The sequence below is a fragment of the Arachis stenosperma genome, chromosome 8 (genome assembly GCF_014773155.1).
Source record: "Arachis stenosperma cultivar V10309 chromosome 8, arast.V10309.gnm1.PFL2, whole genome shotgun sequence".
NCBI classification, from domain to species: domain Eukaryota; kingdom Viridiplantae; phylum Streptophyta; class Magnoliopsida; order Fabales; family Fabaceae; genus Arachis; species Arachis stenosperma.
The window spans coordinates 873577-895971 of record NC_080384.1 but is presented as its reverse complement, the minus strand read 5'-3'; the positions used below and the strand labels follow the sequence as shown (position 1 = coordinate 895971).

The window sequence follows — 22395 nt, the reverse complement described above, 5'->3', positions numbered from 1 at the left end:
TGAACTAAACCTAATCCTAATTCTAGAGAAAGGTGAGAGCTTCTCTCTCTAGAAACTAACTCTAAACTAATCCTAATGAGTGTGTGTGATTAATTGATGATTCATGATGCCTTCCCCTTAATCCTTCATCCTTTTATTCCTTTCCCTTAGCAATTGGCGCCAAAATGGGTTCAGAAACCCTCTCAAATCGCCAGGCACGTGTTGCATTAGTGAGGTCATGTGTCGTCATCGACGCGTGTGCGCACGGTACGCGTGCGCGTCCTTGGCCTGTATCGCAATGTGCGCGCGAGAGCCTTGTGCGCGTGCGCGTGCATGGCCTAGATCAATTCTTTGGCTTTTTGTGCTTCTCTCCACTTGCATGCTTTCTTCCTTGCTTCCTTTGATCCATGCCTAGCCTATTTCAACCTGAAATTACTAGCAAACACATCAAGGCATCTTATGGAATCAAAGAAGAACTAGAATTCATCAAAATAAGGCTTAAAAAGCATGTTTTTACACTTAGGCACAAATATGGGAGAGATAACAAAACCATGATAATTCCTAGGCTAAATGTGACAAAAGGTTATCAAAATACTCTAAATTCAATATAAAAGAAACCGTCAAATTGGGGTTTGTCATGTGGCCTGTGCAGGGTTCAAACGACGCGTATGCATGGCCAGATGCATACGCGTACGCGTGGCTGATGCGTACGCATGACAAGCGGCACGTGCCTCAGTAAAGGGAATATGCTGGGGGCAATTTCTGTGCTGTTTTTGGCCTAATTTCAAGTCCGAAAAGGAAGACAAGAGGCTACGGAGTGCAGCCGGAGGGAAGGCGATTCATCCATTCATACACACTTTAGTTTTAGATAGATGTAGAATTCTAGAGAGAGGCTCTCTCTTCTCTCTATGTTTTAGGGTTTCTTCTTTTATTTTCAATTTCATCTAGGTTTAGGTTCTACTTCTTATCTTGATTCAAGTTCCTCTTTTAATTTCTCGTTATTACCTCTTTGCTTTCTTAGTTTCATATGTTGTTTCCTTTACCTTGTTGCTTTATTGTTCATGACTCCTTGTTGATCCCAATTTCTTTTTAATGCACTTTGAGGTATTTTATGTTTATTGTCGTTTTCTTTAATTTGTTGTTATTGTTCTCTTGCAATTGTTAGTCTTAGATTTTACTATATCTTGTTAATTTTCTATGTTTTTATTTTGTGCCTTCCAAGTGTTTGATAAAATATTTTTTGGTTGGATTTTAAAATAGATTTTTGTGTTCTTGGTTTGGATTGAGTAATTTGGAGACTCTTAAATTGTCAAAGTCTCTTGTTAATTGGTGATTAAAAGTTGCTAGTTGGCTTAAACTTCACTAAATCTAGTCTTTGATTAGGATTTATGAACTTAAGTTGATTTTGCTTACTTGACTTTCCTTCAATTGTTAGAGGTTAACTAAGTGAGAGCAAAAGGCAATTACCATCACAATTGACGATGATAATGAGGATAGGAATTCCAATTCTCAACCCTTGCTAGGACTTTTCTTAGTTGTTAGTTTATTTTCTTGTCATTTACATTCATTGTTCATCATTCAAAAATCCCAAAAATACTTTTCTACAACAAATAATAAGTACACTTTTCTACAATTCTTTTAAGAGACGACTCGAAATTTAAATACTTGAGTTATTTTTATTAGTTTATATTATGACAAATAAATTAAACGTTGATCGAGAATTATTTATCAGTTTAGAACTATACTTACAATAAAATTTTATTAAAAAATTTTAAACTGACATTTATCCCCATCACTAACAAGGGATTAAGGAAAAAAGAAACATACTTGTATAGCCCATTTTATTTTCGTATGATTTTTCTAATAAAAATTGTTTGCTAATCTACATTTTATTTTCCTATGATTTTTCTAATAAAAATTGTTTGCTAATCTACATTTTATTTTCCTAACTTTTTCTATTGATTGAAAAATTTAAGTTGTTGAAATTTTTAGATTTCTTACTCCAGAGTTACTCATATTAAAGATATATAAGAGCAGAAATATGGTTTTTTTATTTAAATAAAATAAAAAAATCAATATTATTAGAATTTTTTAAATAAAATTTTAAAATGTGATTTTTTAACCCTATTAATATACATATCGTTTTACAGTTGTGTGTATTAGATATTATATTAAATATCATATCTTAAGACGATTTACATATAAAATTTTATTACAAAATCTATATAAATTATTATCCTTGTATAGATTACACCTTTTTTACCTAAACCATTAGGCTCTAGCACGATTTACGTACAAAAAGTAACCCAAATTAGGGATATGTCTAAAACGAACTTAACAATTATGTGTTTATTGAATGAGTCACACTCATATAGACCATTAAATTTTATTAGATGAAAATCAAAGACTAATATAAAAGAAGAGCATTGATGGACTCTAATAAATATAGAATATCCCAATACATAAATAAATACTTTAAATGGCAATACTTTAATACACAATACTTTAAACGGTAACAGAATCTTTTAATCTTAAATAATTAAATATAAAATATATGAGTATTTTTTATTTATTAAAATTAATTATTATGCAATTTTTTTATAATATTAAAAAATTATATTAAAATAATATTTTAAACTGTAATATAAAAATATAAAATCATTAAAATTTTATTTTATATTAATTGATAAATAATTCGATTATAATATTCAAAATTTATTAACTAACTATTTTTATTAAAGATATTATTATATAATATAATTTTTCATAAAAATATTTTAAAAATATAATTTATTTAAAATATTATATATAATACATAAAAATATTAATTTTTTCATTTTTTTAATTTAAAAAAACAGAATAAATAATATAATTTTAAATACATACCTAAATAAAAAAAGTTAATATTTTCATGTATTATCTATAACGTTTTAAATAAATTTTACTTTTACAAATATTTTGATAAAAACTTATATTATATAATAATATATTTAATAAAGTAATTAGTTAATAAATTTTAAATATAATAATTTAATTATTTGTCAAGTAATATAAAATAAATGTTAATTATTTTATATTTTTATGTTGTATTTTAAAATATCATTCTAATATTATAAAAAAAAATTTGTATAATAATTAATTTTAATAAATAAAAAAACTTACATTTCTTGTATTTATTTATTTTATATTTTTTAGAACAAAAATCTCTACCTTTATATAATAAAATATGTGATAATCTTCTTATTAACATATATATATTAGGGGTGGTAAAACGGATCGAATCCGTCGGGTCGACCTGTTGAACCCGCTAAAAAAAGTGGGTCGGACTACGATTTGAAACCCATCAAATTAAAAAAATTCGCCAAATTATGTATATATGTTCCAATTATGTGACTTTATTTATTTTATTTTACAATTTCATATATATGTTCAAATTATGTGACTTATTTTTTAAAATAAAGATGGTTCTATTGACAAATATTATTTTGAACAATTTTATTAAAGTTAAAAATTTTAAAAAAGATAGTAAAAAAATTATATTATAATTTGACTATTTTTTATTGTATTTAATTTTTTAATTATTATTTTTTAGTTAATTTTAATTAATTTTATTTTTCAAAAAAAAAAGTCAAACAGACTAGCATTTTATATCCACTTTAGTTGGCGGGGCGGGCCAGTCCGTTCCGTTTATGGTGCGGGCCTAGGCGGGATGGGGCAAGCCGGCCCGAATTGCCACCCTTGATATATATACTATCTAGTAATTTTTTATATATATTAAATAATTATAATCATATAATAACATTGAAATCAAAAAACATATTAATCTGTTACAGTATAACAATTTAAAATATTATTTTAATATTATTTTTTAATATTATAAAAAAACTTTGCATAAAAATTTTGCGAATTTTTTTAATTTGACAGGTTTCAAATCTTAGCCGGACCCACTTTTTTTAGAGGGTTCGACGGGTTGACCCGACAGACTCGACCCATTTTGCCACCCCTAATATATATATTAAGAAGATTATCACATATTTTACTATATAAAGATAAAAAAAATTTTGTTCTAAAAAATATAAAATAAATAAATACAAAAAATATGTTTTTTTTATTCATAAAAATTAATTATTATGTAAAATTTTTTTATAATATTAAAATAATATTTTAAACTATAATATAAAAATATAAAATAATTAAAATTTATTTTATATTACTTGACAATTAATTAGATTATTATATTTAAAATTTATTAACTAATTACTTTGTTAAAAATATTATTATATCATATATTTTTTATAAAAAGATTTGTAAAAGTAAAAATTAAAAAATTTATATATAATACATGAAAATATTAATTTTTTTATTTAGATATGTATTTAAAATTATATTATTTATTTTATTTTTTTTAAATTGAAACAAATAAAAAGTTAATATTTTTGTGTATTATATATAATATTTTAAATAAATTATATTTTTAAAATATTTTTATAAAAAATTATATTATATAATAATATCTTTAATAAAAAGTAGTTAATTAATAAATTTTAAATATAATAATTTAATTATTTGTCAAGTAATATAAAATAAAATTTTAATTATTTTATATTTTTATGTTACAGTTTAAAATATTATTTTAATATAATTTTTTAATATTATAAAAAAAGTTGTATAATAATTAATTTTAATAAATAAAAAATATTCATATATTTTATATTTAATTATTTAAGAATAAAATATTCTGTTGCTGTTTAAAATATTGTATATTAAAGTATTATCATTTAAAATATTTATTTATGTATTAGGATATTCTATATTTATTAGAGTCTATCAATACTCTTCTTTTATATTAGCTTTTGATTTTTATCTAATAAAATTTAACGATCTATATGAGTGTGGCTTATTCAATAATCACATAATTGTTGAGCTCATTTTAGACATACTCAAATTAGGATAACACGATTAATTAAAAAAATAAAACACAATCAGCTAGGACGGTTTATATAGACAATAGGCCTATGAATAAATGAATATAATGTACACTTACAAACGTATTTGTATTATATCAATTTATTGTAACAAACTATATTGATTTATTAGCTAGTAAAACTTGAGATATTTTTACCAATAAATTGTGATGGATAGGAATTATTTATAAAACTATACTATTGAAATATTTTATTATGAAGATCAAATTAAATAAAAAAAATTACTAAAAAAATATTAAAAAATTATAAACTAAACATACAATTTAAATTTATGTGTTAAAATTTAGTACTTCTTTAATTGAGTACTCCTTTTTGAAAAATATTTTTATTTAATTTGGTCTTTCTAATAGAATCAATAAAAATTTTAAAAATTAATTAAAAATTACTTCTTTAACTGAGTACTCTTTTTTTAAAAATTTTTTTTATTTAATTTGGTCTTTTTAATATAATCAATAAAAATATAAAAAATAATTAAAAATTATACAAAGTCAAATAAAAAAATAACAAAAAAATTATATAAATCTAGCAGTGCTTATCAGCGACAAGGAAGGTGGCGACGGAAGAGGAATAAAGTTTTTCTTTGACATAGAGAACTCGAGAACCCGATAACGGACGTACTGACAAAACTTACAAAAAAAAATTGAAACTAAAATTATACCCATATAAAATAAGTTTCGTTTGATAAAAATGACCAATTATTAAATTTATGTTGACAATTCGGTAAGTACCCCTCTCATTTCCTCTTCCTTTCTCGTATTCCTTTCATAACTACTACTATCTCTACTGTAAAATTTACCATCTCATTGTATCTACTCATTTACTCCCACTAGATATGAATAAAAAGATTTGAGCTAAAAAAGATGAAAAAATAAACTAAATCTATACATTAACAAAAAATTCTAATTTTTTTCTTCTAGAGTCAAATCTATCTACGATTACACTGTCATTTAGGTACCCAAAAGAAACAAAAAAAAAAAAGCAAACCTAATTTCATTTAATTTTGGATAATGTTTAAAAACAAAAGTATGACAAAAAAAAAAAAGAAAAGGTGACTCACACGTCATGCAAAGGCAAGACAGAGATGCCTAGGCGAAAGCAACAACACTATCGACCGTCTCTCACCACATTTCTTGCACATGTTGACCGCGGCAGCGCTGGAGTCTCCTTTGTCGTCGGCGTCGTCCTTGAGGTGGCAGTGGTTGTTGCTAGCTCAATTCGATTCCGCCTCATAAGACCATAACCGTTATTGTGTTGTGGTGTTGGCGGTGGTCGTCGGTGACGACGTGAGTAAGGACTTGTTTTAGATTTGATCGGAGGAAGTTAGCAGTGGCTCTGTTGGTCTGAGTGAGATCCCTCCATAGCTGATTATCGAGGCAGAGCAATTTGACGCGTTTTTGTAAGGCAAAATTGAGCTTTTTCCATCCTTTGATTCTCGTCATCCCTCTCCTTTAGTTTCGTCGTATATAATTTTGGAGTCTTTTTTTATTCATTTTATGAATGTAACTGGTTTTAATTTTTTAGGGATTTTGACTCAATTTTATTGTTGACTTGTGAAATTTTTACACTATTGTGTATTTTTTTCTATGATTGTTAGTTGAATATAGTTAATGATGGATGATGTTAAACCTATGATTGTGGTGGTGCTAATAGAGGATAATGATGAATATGAAAAACAGGTGCGATGATGGACGACAATGGTGGAAGATGACTATGAAAATGTGATGACAGGCGTAGTGGTAGTGGTAATGGAAGAGGAAGTGATGGTAAAGTTGATAAAAAAAAAAGTAGAAGTAAAGGAGTAAATCTGGTGGGATGGTAGATTTTATTGTGAAGATGGTAGTGATTATGAAAGAAAGATGAAGAAGGAAGAGGAAAGGAGTGGGGTACTTACGGAATTGTTAACAAATATTTAATAATGAGTTATTTTTGTCGAACAAAACTTATTTTGTATAGGTATAACTTTAGTTTGAATTTTTCGTGGTCAATTTTGTCAACGTCCGAATCTTTTATAATCAGAAATGACTATTTACTCATAGAAAATATATTATAGTATACTTTTTTTTACGTAATACATTTAATGAAAAGAATCATGTATAGAAAATAATATTTTTTAGTTTAATCAGATTTAACTAAGTTTGACCAGGTCATTTTAAATCGGTTTTAAATAGGTTTAAACGCTTCGAAATTTTGATCATATACTCCATTTAGGTTACCGTTTTGTAAAATCATTACTATAGACCATTTTAGGTCATTCTTTAATACTGTGACCTTTAGGTCACTCTCCAAAACTGTGACCATAGACTCCTATCAGGTCACTCTTTAAAACTCTAATTATAGATTCTTTTAGGTCACCTACCAAACTTGTGACTATAGATGATTCATGAGAATCTTTAGTTATTTTTTTTATTATTTTTTTGAATAAAGTTAATGATCTCCTTATTACAATTGAGATTTTTGTGCTTTAATCAATATTTTTTGGAATTGCTTTGAGTTTTGATATGTTTAAAAAGTTGTTGAAAGATTTTAAGTAAGAACAAAAGAGGAGAATGATAACCAAAGATGCCCTTGGAAGAACCAAGGAATGTAGCATGCAAAAGCAAACAACCTCCGAAGGGACCAAGAATTAAAGACAAGCTCAAGGAAAGTGCAAAGAGAATTTGTAGATGTTGTCAAGCCTTACCTCTTCACACTTCAGCGAGTATAACTTGAGTTATAAAGGTCCAAATGAAGTAGTTCTAACGGTGTTAGAAAGCTAACATTCAGAGTTTCAAAGCAATATGCATATGTTTATAGTGGATGTTTCGTTTGGACAAAAAACGACCCTCACCTTTCAGTTTGTAAAAACAGTGCCCATACACGCCCGTGCATGCCATGCACATGTCCACATCCATCTTCTTGGGCTAACTTTCAATGACCACTAAAATACTTTGAAGTACCATGCAAATTATCCAAGTGTCAAGCCACTTCACTCAATTCCCAGAGTAAGTTGCAAGTCCATGATTCTAATAAAATAACACACCAAGCTTTAAATCTTAATCATAAGGAGAAAATTACTTTTAGTTTTAGATTAATTAAAAAAGATTTGATTTAATTCTGTTTTAAATTTGAAAGTCAGGTTTAGATTAGAATATAAAAGGTCTAAGAAAATAATCATAGGATCTTAGACATTTTACCACATTAGACAATCCTAGTTTTTTATTTCTTTGTACCATGAGCAACTAATTTTCTTTATTAAGGTTAGGAGTTATGTTCATCTTTTTATAGATTATTAATCTAAGTGTTTTATTTTATTTGAGGTTTATGCTTTGATCTATTACATGATTAAATTTTCGTTCTTCGTCCCTAAGGGTTTGAATTGTTGAAAAACATTCTAACTCTATTTTGTATTCTAGTATTACTTTAGAAAATTTAATATTGGAATTAGCTTGAAAGCTCTTTCTCATAATTTTTTAATCTAACTAGGAATAGAGCGTTAAAAAGTGTGTGACTTTATAATTCTCATTATTTTCAATTGGATTAGAACTAGTTTGAATAAGTGACATATAATTCAACTTAGGATCACTCTTGAACTTTGTGTGAATATAAATCGAAATTGTGTTTAACCTCTTTTCTTAATTAATTGACTAAAAAATTAGCGATTAAGTAATTAAAGAGAAATTAAATTGCCAAGGAATCGAAATATACTTATTTATGATTTGTCATGAATTGATCTCTGCATACCTCAAATAAATGAACATAAAGATCATTTATATTTTCTACAGAATGAACATCTCCAAAACCTTACCACTCACATTCATATTACTTTCTCTAGTCATTTATATTTACTTTTCTTTAAGTTTCTATTTTTGACACTGGAATTCTCTCAAACACAGGTTTTTAATTATCTAATTAGAATAACCAATTAACCATTGCTTGCTTAGTCCATTAATTCTCGTAGGAATAATATCTACTTATCGTGGTATTACTTGATACGATTCGGTGCACCTGCCGAGTTTTGAAAAATCTTCATCAATAGACCCTTTTTAGTTCACCTTTTTTTAAAACCGTGATCATAGTCCCTTTTAGGTCACTCTTCAAAACCGTGACCATAAACCCCTTTTAGGTCACCTTCTAAAATTGTGATCATAGACTTTTTTAGGTCATTTTTCAAAACCGTTATCATAGATCCCTTTAGGTCATCCTAAAAAATTGCAACCATAGACCCCTTTTTAGGTCACTCTTTTGCAAAATCGTGACCATAAACCTTTTTAGGTCACTCTTCAAAAACTGTAACTATAGATCATTTTACATCACCTTCCAAAATTGTGACCATAGACCCCTTTTAGGTTACCCTTTTATAAAACTATGACCATAAACCATTTTAGGTCACTCTCAAAAGCCGTGACCATAGATCCCTTTAGGTAACCCAATTTTAAAAAACCGTAACCATGAACTCTTTTAGGTCACTCTTTAAAATCGTGACCATAGATTCCTTTAGGTCACCCCCAAAAACTGTGACCATAGACATATTTAGGTCACTCTTTTTTGAAAAATCGTGACCGTAGACTTTTTGGGTCACTCTTTAAAATTGTGACCATAGATCCCTTTAGGTCATGTTCAAAATCGTGACCATAAACCCTTTTAGGTCACCCTTTTTTAAAAAATTGTGACCATAGGTAGTTTTTGGTCATGATTTTTTTAAAATCTATGACCAAAAGTTATTTTTTTAGGTCACGGCAAAAAATTGTGACCATAGATGGTCTATAGTTCTGTAGTCACGGTTTTTAGTCGTGACAAAAAAACATGCCCATAGAGCAAAAATATTGTAGTAGAACCGACCAAAGAAGATGCACATGACACCCTCCGTATAATCGCGTGTTTGAATCCAACTTCAATCATCTTCCATGGAGCATCGTTGCTGAGTTCAGCGAGCAACGAAGAACAAGGATTTTTTTTACTAAGAGCGAAGGAAAGTGTGGTTGAAGTGTGAAAAATTGACGTTTTGTCTTCGTTGCCAGTAGATACGATGTTCGTTTCGATTTTATCTCTCAAACACTTAAAATGATGTCGTTTTATATAGTGAGGTGTACTCCTAATCTACCAAGCCAGCTTTCGTTAACGATGTTAGCGAGAAAAGTGGCACAAGTACTAACATGACTAACTTAAACTTTTCAGTGATGAATTTAATTAAAAAATTTTTTTGAATACCAAAATAAAGATTGCGTGATCTTTCGAAGATCGAATTTGACCATTTACTCCAAAAAATATACTTTTTTCTGTACATAGTCTTCAAAAGAAAGACAATTTTATTATAGCTCATGGGCTTACCTCTATTGGTTGGGGTTATGACTTCAGATTTGTGTTTTGCTTTTGTTTACCTCAATTCCATTAACTTCTTAAACGAAAAAAAAACCCTTATTTAAATTTTTTATTAATAAAACACATGAACCTGTCCTAGATCAATAAAAAATAGAAATTAATTTATTTATAGAAGCTAAAATGGTGATGTGCAACTATATTGTATCATGGTGTGTAATCCACAAATGTGAAACTGCTAAAGTCAGTAACCTGCAAAACGTAGGCTACGTTTTGACTGAGCTGAAATTAAAAAAGCTGCATGCAGCTGCAAAACACAGCTTGTGTTTGGCAGAAGAGGAGAAGGAAGCCTCGAAACGTGTCCCTATCCCCTGCATGCCAACATGTCTTGCAACTTTGACCATCCTCGAAGCTCCAAAACGCAACATGTGTTTGGCAGGGTGCACAGACAAAATGCAACATGCGATTGACAGCCTCCCCACCTGCATATGTGACACGTATAAAGGAGAGTGGTGGAGCCGGCCTTAAAAGCAAAATGCAGATCAGGAGTGTTTCACCGTTTTCCTTTCATTTTATTTGCTGTGAGTGAGAGTTTTGAGAATAAAAGGGTAGGGGTTAAGGGTGAAAGAGAGTAAGTTTGTAAGGAGGAAGAATCAATGAAGATTTGGGGTTTCATTTGAATCATCCTCAATGGGTAAGTGATTTTTCTTTTAATTTTATGATGAATAAATATGTTTATTTTTATGTTTTTTATTTATATGTTTTAACTAATAAATTTATTGTTAATTTTATTATTATTATTATTATTATTATTATTATTATTATTATTATTATTATTATTATTATTATTATTACATGTTTATAATAATGATGTCTATGATATCAATAGTAGTTTTTTTTATCATACTGTTAGTCATGAACTATTATTATTATTATTATTATTATTATTATTATTATTATTATTATTATTATTATTAGTAGTAGTAGTGACATTATTATTATTATTGTTATTTATTATTATGCTCAAGTCTTGGAGAAAAAAAATTGTTATCATATAATAGAATACTGTTTAGGATGATAATAATAAATGACTATCATTATTTTGTAATAAAAAAATAAATAGTACTGTTTAAGAAATAAATGTTTATTACTTTTTAATAATTTATTAATACTTTCTAATAATACATGATACTGTTTAAAAATAGAATATCGTTTAGAATAATAATAATAATAAATAATATTGTTTAATAATTTTTTATTATTTTTTGAAAATTGTTTAATAAATAAATAAATAAATTATTTTTAATAATAATAAATAAATAAATATTGTTGTTAATATTTTATGAATAATAATAAATAAATACCGTTTAATAATATTGTTGTTATTATTTTTTGAATAAACTATTAACTGATATTATTCAGAATTTAAATAATTATCATTTTTTTTGCAGGCTATCAGGAAATTGTTGCTCAGGAAATTCGATCCGCCAGATACTCACTGGCGTTTACTGAGTTTCAACACGTTTCACGAGTAGGCGAAATGAGAGGTCATTCTGCACTGCTGAGTCTCTGTCATCGTTTTCGTCATCGACTTCACAGTTGGCTTCGAACTCCTCTTCACTGTCATTATTATCTTCTTCCCAATCTATATCCCCGAGCTCATCAACATTGACCTCCTTGCCAACCGCGCCCAACCCCGACTGCTGTTCGAACTCAACGTACAGCTCTATCATCGGTACGTGAAATCGGGTTTGTTGATAAATACATAACATCTGCTGTATACTGCCATCGTTAGTGATGGGCAGTATTTGAAACTGTATCAACCCACCAAATACTTGTACAGGATTCTTGTATAAAATGTTACTTATCCTTTTCGAAATGTGGCTTTGAATGTTATTACAAAGCCCATTTCGCAACTCTATAAAACTCATGGTATATGGAATAGCAAATGACAACGGACATTCACAAACAAAAGTCACCCCTTTATGTGTGTTTGGTATAACCTCACCATTATAATACACTCGTAAATTCGCAATATTTTTCATAATTTCAACCTCATCTAATCCAACTTCTTCGACACGTCTAACTGTAAAAAAAACTAAGAACTACGAAAAATGTGCAAGAAAGAAGAATGGAATGAGTAGAAGTGAAGTGAGACAAATTGAATGAGTCTTAATTCGTATTTTATTTGCGGGACTCTTAATTAAAATATTTTATTTTACAAAAAACGCAATCTGCATTTTTAGGTTTTCAAAAAAAAAAAGCTGACAGCTATAAGACGCAACCAGCATTTTGTATCTTTCAAAAAAAAAACTGCCACAAAAAAGTAAAACGCACCATACATTTTGTTATATTTCAAAAAAAAAATTTTTACTGCCCATAACTAATACAGGCTGCAGTTGGACTTAAATGGAATAAAAAAATTTTGAAAACCTTGGAAAAAACAAAACACGGGTTAGGTTTGTTTATTTCCCTTTGGAAAAAACAAAACACGGGTTAGGTTTCTTTATTTCCCTTTGTTTATTTTCCTGAACAAAAAAAAAAAAAAAAAAAGGAGTGAAACATAACCTACTTTTTGGACTCACACAGTAGCAATACAAATTTTATCCATATATCCATCTCATTGCACAACACCAACACCTTTTCCATAACCAAAAAAATCAGCCAATAAAAAACAGAACCTATAAAAGCGCACTGTAGAATTTTCTTAATGTCGACCAATAATTCAATATTCTTTTTTCGAAACAAAAAAAAATCAATATTCTTTTTGTTTAATTTATTTGTTTATTGGAAGATATTTGATATCTGCGCAGAGTTTGTTCATCAATAATGTTCAGTTTCAATTTGTGCAAGTCAGAATTTTTGTATAGTAATGATTGGAAGTACAATTGCCCTGAGTAACGATATTCAAAGTTGGAACAACCAATTAGGAGATACTATACTTTGATATTCAAGCCCTTGGAAATGGAACGGCTTCACAGTTCACTCTGTTGATACCTCTACACCAAGTTGATCACACTCAACTTTCATTATGCATCTTATCACTCCCTTCTGCTTCCTTAATTTTTCTTGATCCCTCGGGGCTCTGCACATGCTGATCATGAAAAGTGATACCGTAATTACTATATGAATAAAACTAATTAAGCAAGTTTGTATCTGAAGAATTGAGATTTAAATGTTTAAGTTTGATTTTACCGAGTGAGATTGAAGTTGAATAGGAAGTTGTTTTAAGGACATCTTTGCAATTTCTGAAACTGCAGCATCTCGAATGGCGGGAATATCACTCACCAAATGCTCGTAACCAGCCTGAAAAGCCTCCGACCAAAACCGAGGTAACTTCCTCGTACTGTGCCTGCGACTGTACACGTCCCACATCTGCCTCACCACCTTCTCTCTCTCCTCCACTTCCTATTCCAAAAAACCACGACATCAAACAAATCATAACAAGTCAAAACTGTTACATCTAAGTTCCAACTTCCAACCCAATTTCTCTCTATTTAAAACGGAAAAACATATTAGCGAGCGCAACAATAATGTTATGGTTGCAATTTTAGTAATGCAACTTAAAACCACTGGGTATAGCATACATACCAGCACATCGAGATCGTCGAAATTTGCAGGATCGAAGTCATTATAGCTAGAAGAAGACCATCTGAGGGTGAGGGAGCCAGTGAACATGAACCAAACAGCTACAAGGACAATTGCAGATAATATCCACAACTTGTAGTGCTTCTTGCCAGCAGCACCAGCTGAAGCTTCAGCTTCAGAGCTTTTTCTGTTCTTCATAGTTTTGTTCTTGCTAAAGCTATACGGGAATACTCTGGTTTTTATGTATATTTGGGGATTGGTATCTTTAGCAGGGGAGATGGATGATGAAGCATGAAAAACGTAGTTAATAATATTTGTTAGTACTGAGTAGGGTGTTTAAGAATAATAATAATGATGACATTGCATGTCTTTGTCAACTGAGTCCAAATTAATAGTAGCTTTCGTACATAGTTGTTGCTGGTTTTAGGGGCTTAGTGGGGTTGGGAGTTTGGCACCCCTAAGTGCTATTGGCAACTCACAACAATCTCTAATTTGACTTTTACCTATTAGAAAAGTATAAAGAACTAAGTGCGTAATCAATCAAGAATTAAGCAATTGAAAAATTAATTTTAATTATTAATAATTAATTTTAAATTTTTTAAATTCAAAATTTAAATAATTAAAAATTAATTAATTAAACCTAATTAAAAACTATAAAAACATTCTCCTTCTCTTCTATAGTAATTTGCACATTTCTAATAATAATACACATGGATTTTCTCTTAAAAAGTTCGCCGTCAAAACAAAACTTAAAAGCTGATAAACCTGAAAACTGCAAAAAAGGAGAAAACTTTTTTACATCTAGAGAAGTGGGTTGGGGGTGTGCGCGTCTTCTTTTGTCCGTGATTATGGCTGTTGCTGAGAACAAGGCTCAGGTGGATCAGATTTGAAATGGGTTTGATGAAAATAGTGTTCAAAATCAACAGATGGTGGTCAACAATGATGGGTATGTTGGGATTAATGCGGTAAAGAATGGGGGAGAACTGTGGTGAGAGTTATAAGAGGGAGATGAGGGATTTGGAGGAGTTTTTGTCAAAGTTGAACCCCATGGCTGAGGAGTTTGTGCCGCCTTCGCCCGCCAACAGTCACGGTTACTTGGTTGGTCCTAGTGGTGTTGTTGATTTTGAATTCGCCAACAATTTTGCGATGCCAATGGAAGTGGTGCAGTTTTAAAGTACAATCTGATTCAGTTTCAGGAGTTGTTTAAGGAAGAAAGAGTAGTGGAGAACGGGCTGTTTTTGAACAATCACAAAAATATATAAAAAAATATCTATTTAATATTAAAAAAACATTCTAATGCTTAACAAAAAAAATGTCCAGTTATAGGATTTAAAAAAAATCATATAATTCTTAAGAAAATAGAAATATCCACATCATTAATATAAAAAATTCAAAAAATATATTAAAAAAATATCTATTTAGTATGAAAAAGAAACATCTTAATATTTAGCAGAAGAAACATCTATATATATCAACTTACCTTTATTAAGATGGGTTTTGAAATTTAATCTATTAAAAAGTTGGCAGAAGTTGGCTGGACCCTAGTTAGTTCCCTAGCAGAAATTTTTACTATTTATGTTACAAGTTGATGAATTTATTAATGTTGGTTCCAAGGCTTTAAGAAAAATATAAGTCAATCAATATTGTCCCTTTCTTCTTGTCGAGAGGAATAAGACATTTTTTAATCTAATCTTCATACTAGCTAGCCATTCTCTTGACATCAATTAAATTAGAAACTGCATACAATAACCTCAGCTCCTCGAGTATGAACAAGTAATATATATGGAAAGAGGAAACTTCCATTTCTCTCTTTTTATAAATAATAATATCTCTGAGGTAGGAATCTCTTTGTACCAAATTGTTCATGATGATAACTATGAGTACTTAAGTAATAATAAGATTGTAGAGTAATATAGATTTGCATCTACACTTGTGTATGTCACATGTCAACGGTCCAAAGTCGTGATATCCCTAATCCTCCACATGAATATAACCGAATAACAATAGTTTTCTGCGAGTAATTGAAGTCAAAGCACCTTGTAGAGGTTGATATTTTGAGTTCGATATAGCTTTGCGGAAAAAAAAAAAAAAATTAAAGTGGTTCTTAAATTTGTAGTTGAATTTTAATGTTATTTCTAAACTTTAAAGTGGTTCTTTATATTTTATTTGGGCACCAAAAATAAAATAATAACGTTTGCTAGTCCAGTGTGAATTTTAATATGATTTCTATCCAATCACGTTATCATTTCGTCGACAAAAAATATTTTAGAAACGACTGTTATTAAATTTGATACGGTCGTTACGCCTATAAAGCTCGGCATCACACGTCACACCTCGTCGTTATAACTCGGCAATATACGTTATAAATACTGTCTTCATGAGTAATAACTCGGCAAAATCGACGTTATGAACCAAAACTGCCGAATAAAAGGCAACATAATGATCAGATACGTTATTGATCCTCACAAAGACAAATGTTGAGAAAAAACCGTTATTGATAGGGAACCGATCTTATAAAAGTAAGGTAAAAATATCTTTTTCAGACACTTCTTACTTAAATCTCATACTGACTTAAGCATTGGAGTGTCTTTGTAGGTACACTTCCCCACTCTCCCCCTTCATTGTCTACACTTTCACGAGTTGAAAGGAAAAGCTCAAAATTGACGAGCTAAGTAGTGCAGTCTCCTAAAGAAATAATCCGGCAGACGTTCCATACGAGGAGCTGACCTATTCTACAAGCAAAAATAGAATTAAAAAATAAAAATTTTAAATTTAAAAATAACATTAAAATTCGATTACAAATTTATGACCACTTTAAATATTAACTCCAAAAAAAAAAAATTTCTCAACAACAAAACCATCCACTTACCCTCGAAATGCACAAAGGAAAGAATATTAGAAATAAGATAATCAGATTACTACGACCTATATCGAGTGGTTGGGTGGCTGATGGGGGGTATAGTCATGAATTCTGATCATGATATTCCAACTCGTGAATATACATTATTTAATAAAAGGTGCACATACATATCAAGATTCAAGAAACTAATTTTATTTGCATGATTACTCTATATATTGAATAAAATATTCGGAAAGCAGAAATCTAATGTTGTCCAAGCAGAATAGTAAGGTTTGACTTTATCCTTAAGTTTGGATGAAAAACGATATTCACCAGCTATCAGAATAGAACTGAACCGATAATCGATCGATCATAATATTAAGTTAACGAGCCATTAGTTAAACCGTTAGCTAATTGGTTAAAACTCGTTTATATATATATATATATATATATATATATATATATATATATATATATATATATATATATATATTCATACTAAGTTATTTTTATATTAAATTAATTATTATTTTTTTATTTTAATAATTTAATTATTTTATATCTATTATATTATGTTATTTAAATATGTATAAATAACTATGAGATTTATTTATCTAAATTTATTAGTCCAATTGAAATAAATAAAAAATATTGTTTTTGGTCTCTAAAAAATAAAAATAGAATTATTTATTTTATTTTTTTAAAAAATAAATCGATTAAACAGGATCTGTAGACAATTTAAAAAAAAATTAAACAAGCCCAGTAAATCTAATGATAAAAGCTACGTTTGTTGCGAGAGCTAAGGGCTAAATTTGATCATAGATATTTCTTATGTAATATATTATAAACAAAGTACTCTATAAAGTAAGAAGTTCTTAGTCCGATTTTTTTTATGGACCTGTTACATATACAAGTAAAAAAGGCTTACAAGCTTTACAAGTTAACTCAGCCTAATAACTTGTTCATGCGCACTCACTCCCTTTGAATGGAGCGTCAACCTACGCGCGTCACTCAAACGGTTACTCTTTGGAATAAGCGCTCGTCATGGCTAACTCTTCCTCTTCTCCTTCAAACAAAACACAAACCACAAAGTTTCGAGCAACATTCCAAACTGAAGAGAGATTATTCAAGGTCGAACTCGTCGCAAAGATAGAACTCTCCATCAACAATCTTTAGAAAAAACGAAGAAATATTATTCAAGGTATGTTACTATTTTACTCATCTTGTACATTTTCACATTTCTGTTTCTGATTTCGAAATCGAAGAACTAGGTTTTACTGTTCTTCTATGTTCTTCTAGGTTTTACTGATCTTCTTGTTCTAAATCTCATATCACTGTTTTTACTGTTCTTCTTATTCTAGGTTTTACTCTTCTTGTAAGTTCCTCTAGGTTTTACTGTTCTTCAAAGTGGTTCTAGGTTTTACTGTTCTTCTTGTTCTAGTTCTTCTCGTAACTGATTTTTCGCTGTATATTGCTTAATTTATTAGGTGTATATGGAGTAATTTATATGGGTGTATATGGTTGATTGTTGGGTGTATATGGCGTAATGTGTTGGATGTATATGGTTGATTGTTGGGTGTATATGGCGTAAAACTCCTAAAACTCCAGACATAAGATCCTACAAAGAGAAATAAGGCGACGCCAGGAATTGGAGAACAAACTCCTAAAACTTGAAGCTGATGTCAAGACTAAAGCCAGCCGATCCACTCCCGAAGATAGCACCCGCAAGGACCAAGATCCATTCACCAAAGAGATCATGAAGACAAGAATCCCAAAAGACTTTAAACTCCCAGACATGACCTTGTACGACGGCACTACGGATCCCAGCCATCATCTCAGTAACTTCAGAAGCAGAATGTACCTCACCGATGCCTCAGATGCAGTTCGTTGCAAAGCCTTTCCAACTACTTTAACAAAAACAGCAATTAGATGGTTCGACAATCTCCCTCCTAGGTCCATCTCAAATTTCGACGACATGGCTAAAAAATTTCTGGCCAGATTCTCCATCCAAAAGGACAAAGCTAAACACGCTCCGAGCTTACTAGGAATCAGACAAGGAGAGTGGGAAACCCTGCGTAACTACATGGAGAGATTCAACAAAACATGCATGGATATACAAAACCTTCCAACAGAAGCTGCCATCATGGGTCTCATTAATGGCCTGCGAGAAGGGCCTTTTAGTCAATCCATATCAAAGAAGTACCCCACATCTCTGAACGAGGTGCAGGAACGAGCGGAAAAGTACATCAACATGGAGGAAAACTCCCGATTAGGAGAGACCTCAAAAGCAGGGTTCACCCCTCGGGATAAAGACAAAGATTCTAGAAAAAAGGAAGATCGACATGGAGAGAAAATAAAAAATACCACAATTACACCCCTCTTCGGGTGTCTCTTGTGGATGTCTACAGAGAGGTTTGCAACACAGAAAAAATACCACCAGCTCGACCACTCAAAGGCAAAAAAGGAGGAGGAAACCGGGCTGAATATTGTGAATACCATCGAATCTGCGGACACTCCACCAATGAGTGTTTTGACTTAAAAAACGTCATAGAAAAGCTCGTACGAGAAGGAAAGCTAGATCGATACCTGGCCACCCATGAGGATGAACAAAGGAAAAAAAGAAGAGCAGAAGATGTCAGACCAACTGCGCGATCATCCCTGATGCCAGAAAGACACGTCCACATGATACACGGCGGATTTGTCGGGGGAGAAATCTCCAAATCATCCCGCAAAAGATATCTCAAAGACGTATATCTCGTCGCAGAAAGGAAGGAAGCACCCGACATCCCGGCAATCACTTTTACCAAGGAAGACGCATCCGGCATCTCGACAGGGCATGACGATCCCATGGTCATCACTATTATACTGGCAAACGCAAATCTTCATCGCACACTGATAGACCAGGGGAGCTCTGCCGATATCTTATTCAAAACCGCCTTCGACAAACTTGGCTTGGAAGAAAAAGAACTCAGAGCATATCCGGACAGCCTGTTCGGGTTAAGAGATACCCCGATTCAACCAATGAGATACATCCTACTCCACACAACTTTTGGAAAGGAAAGTCAGTCAAGAACACTCAAAATAGATTACATCGTCGTTGACGTAAGCTCAGCCTACAATGCCCTAATAGGTCGGGCAACGTTAAATCAACTCGGCGCAATAGTCTCGACTCCACATCTATGCATGAAATTCCCAACCGTAGAAGGAATAGCCACAATAAAGGCAGATCAGAAAATGGCGCGCCATTGTTACAACGAAAGTCTAAACCTCAGAGGCAGAGGAGAAGAATTCCACACAATCGAGCTCGGTAGAGTTCGGAGGTGGGAGGAGCTCCGCCCACAACCTGAAGGAGAAATAGAGAAAATTCAGATCGGAAACACTCCGGACCAAACAACCAACATCGGCACACTCCTAAAAGGGGATATAAAAGAATCACTCATACAGTTCCTACGCGACAACGCTGACCTCTTTGCGTGGAAGGCCGCAGACATGCCAGGCATAGATCCCAAACTAATGTGCCACAAGCTAGCAGTCTACCCAGGATCTCGACCAGTACAACAAAGGCGCAGAAAGCTAGGACCAGAACGCTCTCAAGCAGTGGAAGAACAGGTACGAGCTTTACTGGAGGCAGGCTTCATAAGAGAAGTCAAATACCCGCTATGGCTTGCTAATGTCGTTTTGGTAAAAAAGTCAAATGGGAAGTGGAGAATGTGCACCGACTATACCGATCTCAACAAAGCTTGCGCGAAAGATCCTTATCCACTCCCAAACATCGACGCACTGGTAGATGCCTCCTCCGGATACAAATACCTCTCATTTATGGACGCATACTCGGGATATAACCAAATCCCAATGTACCCGCCCGACCAAGAAAAAACCTCTTTCTTAACCCCAAAGGCAAACTACTGCTACATTGTTATGCCCTTCGGTCTCAAAAATGCGGGAGCCACTTACCAAAGATTAATGAACAAAGCTTTTTCGGATCACATCGGAAAGATCATGGAGGTCTACGTAGACGACATGCTAGTGAAGACGCAAAAACGAAGAGATGTTATTATCCGACCAGACATAAGTATTCAACACCATAAGATGACACGGCATGCGACTCAATCCTACAAAATGTACCTTCGCAGTAGAAGCTGGTAAATTCTTGGGTTTTATGATCACACAGAGAGGAATCGAGGCAAACCCGGACAAGTGCAGGGCCGTACTCGACATGAAAAGCCCAACTTGTATCAAAGAGGTACAACAACTCAACGGGCAGTTGGCAGCCTTGTCCAGATTCCTGGCGGGATCCGCAATAAGATCTCTCCCCTTCTACGCCACTCTAAGGAAGGGAAAGGAGTTTGAATGGACAGTTGAATGCGAGCAAGCCTTCCAAGACTTCAAAAAATTTCTGTGACAACCACCTATATTAAGTCGGCCACGGGAAGGAGAACCACTCATCTTGTACCTCGCAGTGGGAAATCGGGCAATAGCCTCAGCATTGGTCCGAGAAGACAACAGTAGGCAACAACCCATATACTTCATCAGCAAAGCATTACAAGGGCCCGAGCAGAACTACCAGAAAATAGAAAAGTTCGCTTATGCTCTCATAATAACATCTCGATGACTTCGCCCATATTTCCAGTCTCGCACCATTAAAATTCGGACCAACCAGCCCATAAAAAGAATCTTACAGAAAACAGACTTGGCAGGCAGAATCTTGCAATGGGCAGTCGAGTTGTCCGAATTTGACCTTCAATACGAAGTTCGAACGGCCATAAAATCTCAATATCTGGCCGACTTCATTGCGGAATTTACGGACACACCAGAAATCCCCACATAATGGGATCTATACGTGGACGGCTCCTCAAATAAAATGGGAAGTGGCGCAGGCGTAATAATTGAAAGCGACCAGGGGACCCAGATCGAACTCTCCCTCAAATTTGGGTTTCCTGCCTCAAACAATCAAGCGGAATATAAGGCACTACTAGTTGGTTTGAAGTTGGGTAGGGAGGTTGGAGATCAAAAATTTATCATCTTCAGCGACTCACAGGTAGTCACTTCACAAATAACAGGCAGCTACCAAGCCAAAAATCCCACTATGAAAAAATATCTGGACAAAACCAGGGAACAGCTCGGACAACTCGGAGAGTATGAGATTCGACACATACCCCGAGAACAGAATGCCCGGGCCAATGCACTCTCAAAACTAGCCAGCACCAAACTAGGAGGCAATAATAGAAGCCTTATCCAAGAAATTCTACAGAAGCCATCAATCTCAGAAGAAGAAAAGGTCCTAGCCATAACAGATCACGATCAGGGATGGATGACCCCCATAATTAATTACCTCACAACAGAGGCCCTCCCTACAGATGAGAAAGAGGCAAAGAGGTTAAAACAGGAAGCACAATACTATACCATCATAAATAATACTTTATACAAAAGAGGAATTTCAACACCATTGCTAAAATGTGTGCCGACTTCCAACACTAAAGATATCTTAGAAGAAGTACACAGTGGCATTTGTGGCAATCACCTCGGAGTGCAAGCACTCGCCAAAAAAGTACTACGGGCAGGATTCTATTGGCCAACCCTACAAAAAGAAGCCACAGAATTCGTAAAGACATGTTCGCCATGTCAAAAGCATGCCAACTTCCACACCGCTTCGCCAGAGGAACTCATCAGCATAACCTCACCTTGGCCATTCGCAAAATGGGGACTCGA

At 32.2% G+C, this 22395-nt stretch overlaps 1 protein-coding gene across 1 annotated transcript; it reads right to left on the bottom strand.

Moving 5' to 3' along the window:
- Window positions 1-12957: 12957 nt before the first annotated feature.
- Window positions 12958-14182, bottom strand: LOC130946353 (uncharacterized). The gene is made up of 3 exons (XM_057875067.1): window positions 13851-14182; window positions 13455-13667; window positions 12958-13353 (listed from the first exon to the last, which is right to left on the bottom strand). Exons 1-3 carry the CDS (start codon window positions 14043-14045, stop codon window positions 13279-13281), a joined length of 483 nt encoding a protein of 160 aa, XP_057731050.1. The 5' UTR covers window positions 14046-14182; the 3' UTR covers window positions 12958-13278.
- Window positions 14183-22395: the final 8213 nt, after the last annotated feature.